Below are 14466 nucleotides of genomic sequence, written 5' to 3'. Positions count from 1 at the left end.
GACAGGCTGCTTCAGGAATACAAGGGAAGGGTCACCTTCTCCTTTTGCCAAGTCCTGCCTCCCTCCTTCCTTACAGTGAACCCTGAGACCACTTCTGCCAAACTTCTTCATTCCTCTCCCTGCCCCAGAGTCTGGACCAGGGAACCATCAGGCAGCAAGTGATGCTCAGTCATGACGATCTTTCCTCAGTTCCTGATGGGGCTGCAGCCTCCAGTCCCTGAAAGCGCAGATCTGATGAAGGTTCGGGCCTGGGGCAGGAATGGGGGATGTCAGATCTTCTCTTGCTCAGGGGGCGACTTCTCCATCACTTTCTTGCGGAGAGATGGTGCCACAGCCAAGACTTCCCTTGGGAGAGAGGACAGTAGCACATGCAGACGGAAAAGCTAATATCTCATATGGCAGAAAAAGATAGACCAGTGGGCACTTCAAAGGAGCATCCTTGCCCTGGGGACCTAACTGGGGTTTGACTGCAGTCAGGCTTCTGTTCTGCTCCGAGTCCCATCGAAGGCATCTTGATTGTGCCCTTTTTCTTCTGCATCTTTCCAGCAGGTTGAAAATACAGCCTATTTTCGAGTTGAAGATTACATCCCTGCAAGTCTGATTGAGAGGATGACAGCTCTCCGGGTCCAAGCCGAAGTCTCAGAGATGCACCGTCTGAGTCCTGTGCTCTGGGGAGAGGATGCTGAGCTGGAGTTCTTGAGGGTGAGGCCTTTGACTCTTGAGAGGGTATGATGGTGTTCAAAGGCATGCAATCAGCAATCCCCTTTGGAGATTTCTCTGGGGCTGGATGTACTCAGACCCACGAGCAGGTATGGGCAAGGCACTTAAGACTTTGGGAGGAAGGCAGCTCCGTCACCCAAGGAGAGGCTTCTGGAAGTAGATGGCATTGGAAGTGATTCCCCCGAATGAGTAGGGTTTCGTGGCTGGAGTGGGTGTAGCAGGGCCTTCAACCTCAGAGCTCACAGTCATGAGAGCTCTACTCTACTTTTCCATGAGTGGGAGACCACATTTCTCATAGAGACGTTTGGGACAACGGAAGTACAAAACTCAGGTGTGAGCCAAAAAACAAAGCCATTGGAAGACCTCAGATTTGCAGCCTTGTGGGCACCTGTTCTCAGCACAGCACAGAGGGTGTGGTCCATACATTTGGGTGCAGCTCTGGTCCACTCTGTCTTTGGGCCTTTAGCAAAAGCAGCGATAGTTCAGTCCTTTATGTCTGTGGGCACATACAGAGCCTCCGATGAATAGCCTTTGCTCACTGCATGACTTACACCTGCAGTGGGTCAGGCACAGTAGGAACCGGAGACAGAAAGGACATGCTCCCTGCTCCCAGGGAGTCCTCAAGTCTCCTAGGGAGGACAGACGGGTACCCAGAAGCATGCAATCCTGTGATAACTGCCCGATGGGAATAACAGCACCAGTTACTCTACATCAGGCTGGGAGGGAGTGGCTGCCCTGCCTGTGCTGATGGAGCAAGTGCAACAAGTAAGAGGAGGTCCCCAGCTTCGCCAGGGTGATGCACCTGGTGGGACATTTGCAGTTGGGGAGCAGTTTCAAAAGGAAGCTCCAGGCTTTGTACATTTCTCTGCACAAAATCTCCCAAGGCAGAAATATTCTGTCTGTGTTTTCTTGCTTTTAATCTGCCAAAGTAAGGTCTATCTTTTTTTTTTTTTTTTTCCTGGTCGGTCTCTTTGAACTGTCTGCCACACCCAGCACGGTGTAAACCCTCAAGCCTTTCATTTGAGAAACCCTGGTAGAAAGGCACCCACTGTATTCCATAATTCAGCCTTCCCAATGTTCCCTGTCAAGAGCTTTCCCTTGACCAGGGACAAGTGGGGACTTTAAAGACATCAGCACATCTGATGGAGAGTGGCCACAGGACCGCAGAGCCAAGGGCTCAGGTGTGCAGGGGCTCCTGCAGGTGGATGATGACTACCCGCCTCTGCCCAGGCCCCGGCTTAGAGTGCTGGGCTCACTGTGTCCCTCCTTCCTCTGGTTGAATGATGACAAGTGATTGTAAAGGAAGCCATCATCTCATAAGCAGAAACGCAGGAGATTTTTTTTTTAATTGAAGCATGATTGATTTACAAGATTGTGTTAATTTCAGGTGTACAGCAAAGCGATTCAGTTATACATATATATATTTCCAATTCTTTTCCATTATAGTTTATTACAAGATACTGAACATAGTTCCCTGTGCTATATACTAGAACCTTGTTGTTCATCTATTTTATATATAGTAGTTAGTATCTGCAAATCCTGAACTCCCAATTTATCTCTTCCACCTCCCCCTTTCCCCACTGGTAACCATAAGTTTGTTTTCAATGTCTGTGAGTCTGTTTCTGTTTTGTAAATAAGTTCATTTGTGAGTTTTTTAAGATTCCACATATAAGTCATATCATATGATACTTATCTTTCTCTGTCTGACTTACTTCACTTAGTATGATCATCTCTAAACTATTTTTTTTTTCCGTCTTTGATGGAAAACACTGAATAGATTTGACTTGATTTGCAAGTGATCTCACCAGTTTCAGGAAACACAGGCTTTCGTGGTTCCCCTCGGCGGTTGGCTAGGCTTGCTAATACTGAGCCTGCCCGCGGAGCAGACATGAACTAGAGAGGGCTTGGTAACATTGTGACTCTTCCTGTTAGGGCTAGTGTTTATTAACCAAGTCCTTTCCCCCATGATTTTAAGAGGAACCATTTGCTCGTGATTCTGCCCCGTGGAGATAATATAATTACACTTGGGTATATTCATCCTCCTCTCTTTAAGCAGTAACGTGTATATGTATATATATTTAAAATTGGATTTATACTATCTAGTCACTTTTGTGGCTTTTTTAATAATCCCATCCCTCTAAAATTTTGAATCTTTATTTTGAATCAGCATATGGTGTATCCTAAATTTTTTCTCAATACTCTGTTGTTTGGCACAGAAATTGTTTCAAATATGTGACTGTTTTAAACAATACTGAGATAACTTTTTTTTTCCTACATAAGTCTTTAGCTGCATTTGTGCTTAATTTTTTGGGGAGAGACTGTCATGAGTGGGATTACAGGGTCGAAGGTTAAGAACATTGTGAACAATGTTGATACCTATTGCTGACACCCTTCATGGCTGTCATTTGTTCCTTTCTTGTCCCCTCTACTAGGTTGTAAATGTCTGGAGAGCATGGGATCCCCAGAGACCCACACAGGGCCCAGTTACTCCATAAGCAGTTGCTGGATTATTTAATTAGAGCATCTCAGGGCTGTCTTTTCCATCATCAGATAGCTCCTGTTGGCCTCCGGGTCACGGATGACTAATTCTGCTAGTTCATCGTCTCACACTAGGAAAAGCCTTGGCGGAAGTCCAATTTGGGGAACACTGAGTAACACACTCTGTCTGCAAGATTCACAGCTACATTAGCATATCAGTCCTAGAACAACCTGCTCCAGGTTAACTCAGTATTTTCCAAACTTCTTCAGCCATGGAACCATTTTTTCCACCTAACCAGAGGTTGCAAAATATGCTGTTAAAATATTTTCTTTCTTTTCTGTTTTTTTTTTCTTTTTGCTATCGAAGTCACACCAGTTATACCCTATATTTCTCCCCCACTTAGCATTATAACATATGCATTCCCCAGATAATTACAAACGTTTTGTAAATATCCTTTGTAAAGCTTGCCTGATCATCTCTTTTAAAGCAGTGCTACCTTTAGGAAACCATTTACCTGCAGGAACTAACCCCTCTAACCCAATTCTGCAAGTCAGCACTGAACATCACTGTGATCAAGGGTTCGTCTTGATTAGCCAGTATGTTTTCTTAGGACAGAGTCCCAGGAGTGGAATTATACGGTCAAAGAATATGAATTGTTCTAAATTTCTTTTTTTCTTTTTTATTTCATTTACTTTTTGTTGTTGAGGTACAGTCAGTTTACAATGTTGTGTCAATTTCTGGTGTACAGCATAATGTTTCAGTCATATACATACACATATTTGTTTTCATATTCTTTTCCTTTATAGGTTAATACAAGATATTGAGTATAGTTCCTTGTGCTATACAGTATAAATTCATTGTTTATCTATTTTATATATAGTAGTTAGTATCTGAAATCTTGAACTCCCAATTTATCCCTTCCCACCTACTTTCCCCTCTGGTAACCATTAGTTGGTTTTCTATGTTCTTGAATCTGTTTCTGTTCAATAAATAAGTTTATTTGTGTCTGTTTTTTTTTTTTAATTCCACATATAAGTGATATTATATGGCATTCTTCTTTCTCTTTCTGGGTTACTTCACTTAGTATGGTGATCTGCAGGTCCATCCATGTTGCTGCAAATGACATTATTTTATTATTTTTTATGGCTGAGTAGTATTCCACTGTATATATATACCACATTTTCTTTATCCAGCTGTCTGTCGATGGACATTTAGTTTGCTTCCATGTTTTAGTTATTGTAAATAGTGCTGCTATGTAAATCTCTTGAAGAATATCTGGAAACAATCTATATGTTCTGACAGTTTTGAGTACAGCAAGGGTGCTTGGTGGGCTGGGAGCCAGGAGAGCCTGGGTCCAGTCTTAACTTTGCAGCCCACTGGAGGGATAAGGGGAAACCAGTGAGATGGACCTAAGCAGATCTAAGGAGATGATGGGACCCTCAGAGAGGAAAATCAGCAGTAGCAACACTGTGGAGGAGGAGAGGTGCCCCAGAAGATTCCTTAGCAGAGCATGGAGACATAGATATTATTATTTATTTTTTTATAGACTGAAGATGCACGTAATGACATTACATATATTTACTGATATTTCCAGACTTTATGGAAACTCTGTATTTTAGTCATTAAGAGTGAAGACTCAAAAGCAAACAGACTCGACGGAATATAGCTCAGTGGTAGAGTGCATGCCTAGCATGCACAAGGTCCTAGGTTCAATCCCCAGTACTGCCATCAAAAAATTAATTAATTAATTAATTAATTGACCTGATTACCTCCCTCCACCAAAAAAAAAAAAAAAAAAAACACACAAAAAACAAAAAAAAGGGAAAAAAAACCCCACCTGAAGAAAAAAAAAGGCAAACAGATTCATGTTTCCATGTTTGGCTCCAAGTGGGAACTCTGACAGATTGCTTAAGCTTCCTGTACCATTTTTTTCTTTGAAGAGAGAGAGCGCCACCTATCTTTATGATTGCTGTGAAGATTAAATGAAAGAATGCTTGGAGAACGTTCAGAATGGCACTTTACCATTTTAAGAATTTTGTGGCTCCGAATACTTCAGTATCATATCCCTCTCTACATAATTAAAATTTTTTTAAAAATACTAAACAATTAAAAAAATATAAGCAAGTCTAGCAAAGACATTTCTATTCTAATGGGGACTATTTTAATGTTTTAATTTTTTAAAAGATGTATCGTATCAAATTCTTTAAAAGAATTTACTTAGTTGTTTTGGGATGGCCTTGCTTTGTCATACTTTAAGCACATGCCTGGTCTGGCCATTGGATATTTCAGAACCAGAGTCCAATGAATATTGTTTTGAATGATGATGATGATGAAGATGATGGTGACAGAGTGTCTCCAAAGTTAAGAAAAGCAGGGAAGTTTAGGGGCCAGACACTTGATAAAGGTCACATGAAGAGTTGTAGGTTTTGCAGGCAGCGTGACCTCTCTGCACATATCGTTTATTAGCAAAAGGAGAAAGGTCAGCAGGAAGCCTGAGAAAGGAGCCTCTCAAAAGCCATAATTTGTCCTCATTTTTGTTACCGTGCCTGGGGATGAGAGAGATTGGACAAGGCAAAGAGCCCTCTGTTTGGGGGTAGAGATGGGGAATCAGATCTCACCAATGAAACCCTTATGAGAGTTTCACACACCTGGAGCAAGATGTCGCTGCTGTGAGCCCAGGTGCGTCAACCTTCTGGTGAGGACCGGTGTCCTTCAGGTGAAAAGGAAAATGATAGAGATGTGATTACCATTCAGACATAAAAACATTTGCATTTGCTCCAGCCTCCTAAGAATGTGGCTGGCCTGGTGCAGTCCCCAGCTCTGACTGACCCATGACAAAATTCCGTCTCCTAACCTGGTAAACTGAAAACAGGTCATAGGCTTTGGGGACCCCACAGGCACCTGATTGGTCATTTTCTCTGCAGGATGTTCATGGCTCATTTTGCTTTAAGAGTGATGCTGATCCTTTGGAAGGCTGCTTTCTGCGCTTGGGCCTCAGTTTTTCCATCTGTGAAACGAAGGGGTTGCATCAGATAATACCGCAGTAGACTCTGGAAAAAAGAACCCCTTACCTTGAGATGACTCAGAATAGTCTGAATTCTACAACCTTGTTCAGAATATGCTTCCTTTATTGAATCATTTTCATAACTGTGTTCCAAGTGTCTTAAAGTACTCCATTAGGAAAGGATTCCTTGGGTTAATAAAACAGGAACACATTACCATATTAGAGGTGCAGAGAAATTCTGTAGTAAGGAGATTTGTTTAGCTCAGTGTTTCGTAACATATTTGGCAACCCTGCTCTTTTTTTCCAGACCATCTGTTTAAAGGTGTTTTTCATGGAGTGGTTTGAAATCCATTATTTTAGACCAATTTGCCTGTCTGTTCTAAATTGGCTTTTTTCTCGTTCCAGGTCACTCAGCAGCTCCCAGAATACGGTGTGCTGGTTTACCAAGTTCTCCCGGAGAAGACGAGGCCAGAAGGGGAGATGGCCTTGGGAATCTGTGCCAAGGGTGTCATAGTATACGAAGTGAGAAACAACAGCAGAATTGCAACTTTACGGTTTCAGTGGAGAGAAATTGAAAAGATTTTGGCTTATGTGAGTGTGGCTCAGTTGATACTGACCTGGGCTTCCTTTGCCTTTGATCTGTTACCCCTTTAAAGGAGCAGCGGGTCAGGTGATCTCCTAAGCAGATAAGCTCACAACCAGTCAGCTAACCTGTGCTCTGATGCACTGTGGCATGTTTGGAAGAATCTACCAGGGGATTTGAGGGTCCCCAGGAGACCATTTCTTCTCTACAACCCCTCACCCAGTCCCCCTTCACCCCCATGGACAGCGATTGGCCTAAAGGGCTACACTTTCCCTCTGGGTGAAGTTCTCTTAATTTGGGGAATCTTCTGATGTTGAGAGCAAGGACGGAGGTGGGGGATGGGGGAGGAGAGTGTATATTGCGGGTGCAGTGAAGTCTGTAAAGTTTTGAAACATTTTCCTTGTATTTTAATTTTCCCTTTGTACACATTGTGCCCAGGCATCCGGCCTGTCTCCCGTGGACTACAAGTGTGCAAATCTTTGACAGCTATTGAAACTATAAAAGCCTTATTTTAACGCCCCCACCCCCAAAACCCCTATTAAACGTACAATGTTTGAAATAACGTTTGAACACCACTCGCTGGAGTATTTATAGTTCCTGAATTTATTTACAGTAAATGTGGCATCAAAAACATGTGTGTCCCCAGAGCAGATTAATGTTCTAGTAGGTAATGTCCCCTCCTGTCCTGTGGGTCGGTCATCCCAGTCAGTATGCTGTTACTTCAGCAGTGATTTCATTATCAAACATAAAGTTTTGTGACTTGTGGCCCAGGAGAAATTTTAGTTTTTCTTTCTTTTCTTAATTTTTCTTGTGGTTTTAAAATTTTTTCACACTAACTAGAGCTTTTTTTTTTTTTTTTTTTTTTCCCATTACCTGATTCTTTTGTTTTGGTTTTTGTCATCATTATCTGATGTTCGAGTTCCCTAAGTAGGACGTAATCAGTTTTATTCTTTTTCTCAGTGTTTCTTGTGTTTTTTCCATCTTAGCTGTTGAAGTTAACATATTGTTAAAGTATGATTCTTGATAGGATTTCACAATAAAGTATTGTTTGTCTTTAGGGAAAAAAGCTTACATCTAAAAATAAATGATGATTGAGCATAATTTAATTGAGTTCATTAAAGTGGCCTTTATAATATCAGGAAACTGACTTTGCCCCAAATATTTCTGACCTTCTGTAAAAATACTTGATATTTATATTTGTGAATGTTTCAGAATTTTAATGAGTCAGATTACTTTAATTCAACTGAAAGATTATTTGAAGAATTTTAATTGTTGAATTTATGCAATACTATTGCATCATTACTTCCTTTTTTTCTTTATCTCATGTTTAATTGTTCAGAATTCTCAGTGTAAGTTGTTTTAAGACATTTGTAAAAATGCAGACAACCTACAGAGTAATTTTGAAAAATAGAGTTCTTTGAAGCCATAAAATGTAACAGTCCCCAAAGTATTTTATATTTAAGTTGATTTAAGTTTTACAGATATTTATTTTCCCCATGACCACAGACAATTTCTTGATTAAAGCTGCAAATTTTCTCCAAACAAACCTAGTAGCTTAAAAACACCCTTGTCATTAATTAGGATTTCCATGTTCTGATGATCAGCCTCTTCCTCAGCATAAAGTTCCTTTTTTAATGGAAAATTCATCCTGGAAAGTGACATCATCATCTTCTTGCCATAAACCAGGCATCTTACACAGAAAATGACTTGAACTCCTCAAGCTTCTGCAAGCAAAATATGGGAACTCCAGGAACCATTCAAGAATGAGCTCAGGAAACTGGTTTCAAATTTGCCCAATTAACAGCAGAAGCCAAAATGCTTCAAACAATTGCAGACGTTCTTTTTTTTTTTTTTTTTTTTTTGTCAGCCTGGAGAGAAGTAGCAAAGAAAGGAGAGAAAAATGCCATTTTTTCAACGAGCGTGATTTGTAGGTGCACTGGCCGCCTGTCTATGACAGAGACATCATTTCAGAAGCCTCTTCAATCTAGAAAGCGTTCATTGTAGAACCAGGACCCCACCCGTGTAAATAACTGCTCTTGGCTATTAGCACTAGTTAAAATGTCTGAAGAGAAATCCATGAAAGCTGGGAGAATCCAGGCTCTGCAGGGCTCTCTTTAAGAGCAAGAATGTCAAGTTCCAAATACAAACAAGGTTTTAAGGTGACTGTTCATTTCAAATGAGAAAAGAAATTACCACAACTTGTGAATTTAAAAAAGCTTGAACAACTACCGCAAAATCACAGAAGCTCAAAAAGTAATATTCTAATTAATGAACTCCCTGATCAACTCTATAATTTTTTTTTCTTTCAAATTTTTGGTGGCATACGCTCTGATTACTTTTCTATGTGATACTTTATAATGTCATTTTCTCTACAGAGGAGAGAAACATAATTTAGTCTTTCTCCTAGCGAGGCTGATTGAAAGTTGTTTTTATTATTGATAAGATGCATAAAACACGCAGCTTTGCAACTGAGACGTACTTGCTCTTTGTGGTGCTGCTACAGGTTTCTGTGCTACCAACACAGAACAACCAGAAAATTCCATATTGTGTGAATCCATCAAGAAAAGAAAAAAAAAAAACAAAACTGTGTGCTATATTGGCAATGCAAGATATGCAATTATAAAGTATATCCCTACTAGGATAAAACTTCCACTTAATTAGGTGTTTTTGAGACTTAAATTAGTTTTCCATTTCTGATGATTAAAAATATTTCTCCCAGACTGGCCTCTGGGTCTGTGCATGTCAAACCTCGTGCTCCTCCTGGGCTGAGGCCGCATACTTCCGGTGCTGGGTACTGTAGGGCATGGTCAATTTCATATGGCCATTGGTCCTGTATCTTTATGCTGAGACTTTGGGTGAGTTGGTCCAGTGGAAGGAGTATTCTGGGATGCCTGACAATAAACTATTGCAGAAGAGACTGCAAACCGCATAAATAAATCCCATTAAATCTGCACAAAATGTAGCCCCATCTCGACTTCTCCTTAGTGAGCTCTACTTCCCCACCATGCAACGTTACCTAAGGCGAGAAAAGTAAGAATCAGTTGCAGCAGAAAGAAGAGTCAATGGTCGTAATGGATTGTGGTGAAAGCACCTTACTTTCCACATTTTGTAAGAACACATGAAGACGTCGATTGCCAGGACCCTCCCTGGAAACGGCCTTCCAAGTAGGGAGCTAGAACTTTGGCTTCCTTAGCTTCATGGCACATCCGCCTCTATCTGGAAGAATATTATTATTCTGCAGGGATGTGTCAAATCAAACAAATGAGCCTGTGAAAAAACAGCAATGACAATAAAACTACTGGGGATGAAATATTTGAAATGGTGATCTGATGCTTTGAAACAAACATGCGGTTACAGAAGCACCAAGTATTTTTGTTCCGCAACAACAGGGATGTAAATAAATTTTTCGCACTTGTGCTGAAAGCCCTGAGATTCAAGTTATACGTCGTCTTATTCATAGAGCACCAAGCCGCTGTGAAAGCTGGCCTGCAGATTTGAATTTCCCATTAAATGATGTTATCAAAATGGAAAAAAAAATCCAAATCACTACAGTCAAGACTGTTGTCAGCTTTACGCCAAGAAAAGAAATCAAAATTCTACTCCCTGGGGTGTCTAATACCTTAGAGCGCTGATGTCCAAAAGGACAAGAGTTTGCCAAGAGTTTATGAGCTGGAAGAAAGATTGGCATGTGTGTGTGTGTTTGTGAATGATTCTCTTTTCAGATTTGTTAAAGAAGAGTTATTTGATTTTTTGGCACTCAATAAATTGTTTAATAATTCAAAGCTTAGGAAAAGATGACATTAATTTAATTTAGTTTTATTTTTGTAATTGAAGTATAGTTGATTTATAATATTGTGTTAATTTCCGGTGTACAGCCTAATGACACACACACACACACATATATATACATAAATACCTTTTTATATTCTTTCTCATTGTAGGCCATTACAAGGTATTGAATATTGTTCCCTGTGCTATACAGCAGGACCTTGTTTATTTTGTATTCACAGTTACTGTCTACAAATCCTGAACTCTCAATTTATCCCTCTCCACCCTCCCCTTCCCCATTGGTAACCATAAGTTTGTTTTCTATGTCTGTAAGAGTTATTCAATTTTTTTAAATGACTTACTTATCTAAAAATTTTTAATACCCGAATGAACTTGATATAAAATTGTCAAGACTATACAAAAACATATCAGTGCATACTGACAAAGTGGATGGATTCTAAGCAAATATTCCACTTTGGAACACTGTGCATAAAGCCAGTGGAGTTTAGGTATTATTATAATTTGAATACTAAGGAAGAATTATTAAAGCTGGTAGGACAGCATCTATGAATGTTTGAGAAAACACATTATATGAAAAAATATTAAATATAGTAGAGTTCAATTGGATTCAAAATCCATTCACATTCATATAAGGAGGGTCAACACTGTTAATAAAAGAAAAGAATATTTAGAGAATGCTCAAATTATTTGAAATTAGGTTAATGATAAAAAGGAGTTTCTTGAAGGAAAAGCAATGAATAGTTATCTGCCTTTTGTTAATATCTGACTGTGTGAATGGAGTTTCTTGGGATTGCTGACTCTCATGAATTAAAAGGGATAAGTATTAAAAAGGATCATGGGATTCAGGGAGCCCTTTCAAGCATAAACCCTGCATTTATAGTTGACCTTGTAGGAGCAAACTCAAGGTTCTTACTGAAATATGTAGAATAGAGATTTTATTTGGAAGTTATATATAAATTTATATATAATATAATCTCTCCTACTTTGTATTTTATTGTTCTTATTTAGAATTATATATTGGTAAAAGTTACAGATTTTGTTCCAAGAATTTTTTTCCCTACAGATAACCTAACCCCATATAGATAATCCTCTCCAGTGTATCCCAGTGAGCTGTGCAAATATCACTTTGTGTGTGGATCATTTTTTTTAATAGATACGTGTGGGCTTTGACGGTATAAATGTGGGGAAGCACATTTATGATGTGATGTGACCTCAATTCCTGCTGCATTCTGAGAAGTCTTGGTCTGGTCCCTCATCTGTAGAAAGAGCATAATGATGGTGCCTCCTTTGTTCTGTAGCTTTGAGGATGAAATGAATCAATACCCAGAAAACACTCAGAACAGATCCTGGCACATAATACCATGAAAAATGAAAATACATATGTGCTTTTGTCTTTTCTGTAACCCTGCTAGCTGAGATTGTACCTTCAACTTCTGGGATTTTGTACAATGAAAATTACAGGTATATTTACTGGCCTTTCAAATTGAGATCACTAGTTATCAGAGAAATGCAAATTGAAACTACAATGAGGTATTACCTCACACCAGTCAGAATGACCATCATTAAAAACCATCATCCACAAATGATAAATGCTGGAGAGGGTGTGGAGAAAAGGCAACACTCCTATGCTGTTGGTGGGGATATAGTTTGGTACAGCCACTATGAAAAACAGTATGGAGATTCCTCAAAAAACTAAAAACAGACTTACCATATGATCCAGCAATCCCACTCCTGGGCATATATCCAGAGGGAACTCTAATTTGAAAAGATACATGCACCTCAATGTTCACAGCAGCACTATATACAATAGCCAAGACATGGAAACAGCCTAAATGTCCATCGACAGATGACTGGATAAAGAAGCTGTGGAAAAAAAAAAAAAAAAATTTACAATGGAATACTACTCAGCCATAAAAAAGAATGATATAATGCCATTTGCAGCAACATGGATGGACGTGGAGATCGTTATTCTAAGTGAAGTAAGCCAGAAAGAGAAACAAAAATACCATAGGATATCACTCATATGTGGAATCTGAAAAAAGAAAAAAGAAACCACTAATGAACTCATCTACAAAACAGAAACAGACTCACAGACATAGTAAATGGTCTTATGGTTACTGGGGGAGAGCGGGGTGGGAAGGGATAAACTGAGAGCTCAAGATTTGCAAATATGAACTACTATATATAAAAATAGATAAAAACAAATTTCTTCCATGTAGCACAGGGAACTTTATTCAATATCTCATAGTAACCTTTAATGAAAAAGAATATGAAAACAACTATATATATGTATATGTGTGACTGAAACATTATGCTGTACACCAGAAATTGGCACACTGTAACTGACTATACTTCAAAAAAAAAAAAAGATGCAAAAACCCCAAAATGCACATTGAGGATTATATTCACTCCTTGCTGAGGGCCAAGCATGTAGTGAACACATTTCACATTCTTTCCAGCTAGCACACTCCTTGGCAGATAGCAAATGCCTAATAAACAAACATTTGATTTATGAATGAAGGGAAAAATTTAAAAAAAAAAAAAAGGGATTGTCTTTGGTCTAAGAAAAAATATCGGGCCGTAGTCAGGCAACATCTGCCAAGTACCTCTGGATGCCTAGTCTATTCGTATCCAACTGATGGCTCCGCGTTTGGTTATTTTCTGGATAGTTGTGCTTCCGTGGATGGGTAAGGATGATCGATACATTAAAGTCTGTGTTTGCTTCCTTCAGCGAAAGAAGTTCATCATCACAAGCAGCATCACTGGGAAAAAGCACACATTTGTCACCGATTCAGCCAAGACCTGTAAATATTTACTGGGACTCTGCTGCGCCCAGCATGGGTTTAACGCTCAGATGAGCTCTCCCGGAGTTACACCTGGTGAGTAGACACTATCTTCTCAGTCTAGTGAGGTCTGGCTTTGAGTGCTGGGATATATCACGTGTGCTGTTGATCTCTCGCCATTGTTTCTTCTTCAGTTACAAAAGGGAACAATATAACATAGTGGTTTCGCTCATCCGTATTCAGAGTGGTCTCTGCATACGCATCGCCTGGGAGCTTGCTAGGGGTGCAGAGTTTCAGGCTCCTGAATCAGAATCTGCATTTGAAAAAGAACCCAGGTGATCTGGATGCACATGAACCTTTGGGAACCCTGGGCTTGAAATGTGGACCCTGGAGTCCAGTCCAGTAGAGTCAGAGCAGTGCCACTTACTTGCTGTGTGACTTTGGATAGCTCCTTGCCCTCTCTGAGCCTCGGTGTCCTCAGTTGAGCAGCTGGCTGTCTGGCAGGTTTTGCTGCACTCCAACAGGGTTGTGTGTGTGTGTGTGTGTGTGCGTGCGCGCGCTGCTTTTAGCTCTAGAAGGCATGTCTGGCATTCATGGCTCCAGGGGAATAAGTCACAGTACCTCCTGCTCATGGGTGTTTTGTTTGGTGCTGACCAATTCACAGGGGAGCTGTGTCACTGGGCCCTGGGGTCCTGGCTCAGGGGATCAACTAGGAAACAAAATCATGGAGCATTCAGAGGCAGAACCAAATACAGAAGATAAAGCTGGCATAGTCTTTGCTGCAAAACCAAATAAATATATAAATATTTTATTGAAATCACAGAGTAGTACTTCCATGATGGAGATGGTGACTGTAAATTGATTATGTCTTACCTGCTATTGCCGAGACCCCGTGTGAAACATCATCAATGATTTTATTGCCTGGTATCAGTGAACATTAAATATTCATAAACATTCCATGGGCTTAGTGGTAAAATTAGTCCTTTTAAGCCTCTTTTGCTCATATTATACTATTTTTTTTCAAACTGCGAATTCTACCATCATAGGAGTTTATGGGAATCTAACATTTGTACTACAAGGATTATTTTAGACAATTTTTCTTCTTTCT

General features: G+C 39.9%; 1 protein-coding gene across 1 annotated transcript in view; it reads left to right on the top strand.

Annotated features, from left to right (window-relative positions):
* FRMPD2 (FERM and PDZ domain containing 2) overlaps positions 1-14466 on the top strand; it is a 114953-nt gene that overhangs the window by 60610 nt on the left and 39877 nt on the right. The window contains exons 13-15 of the mRNA XM_014567719.2: positions 547-702; positions 6609-6794; positions 13307-13454. Of these exons, the coding sequence (XP_014423205.2) occupies positions 547-702; positions 6609-6794; positions 13307-13454 (490 nt within the window). The remainder of the gene's footprint in view (positions 1-546; positions 703-6608; positions 6795-13306; positions 13455-14466) is intronic.

Source organism: Camelus ferus, chromosome 11 (genome assembly GCF_009834535.1).
Source record: "Camelus ferus isolate YT-003-E chromosome 11, BCGSAC_Cfer_1.0, whole genome shotgun sequence".
In the NCBI taxonomy this organism is placed as follows: Eukaryota; Metazoa; Chordata; class Mammalia; order Artiodactyla; family Camelidae; genus Camelus; species Camelus ferus.
The sequence above is the reverse complement of the archived record's forward strand: the minus strand, read 5'-3'. Positions and strand labels throughout refer to the sequence as shown.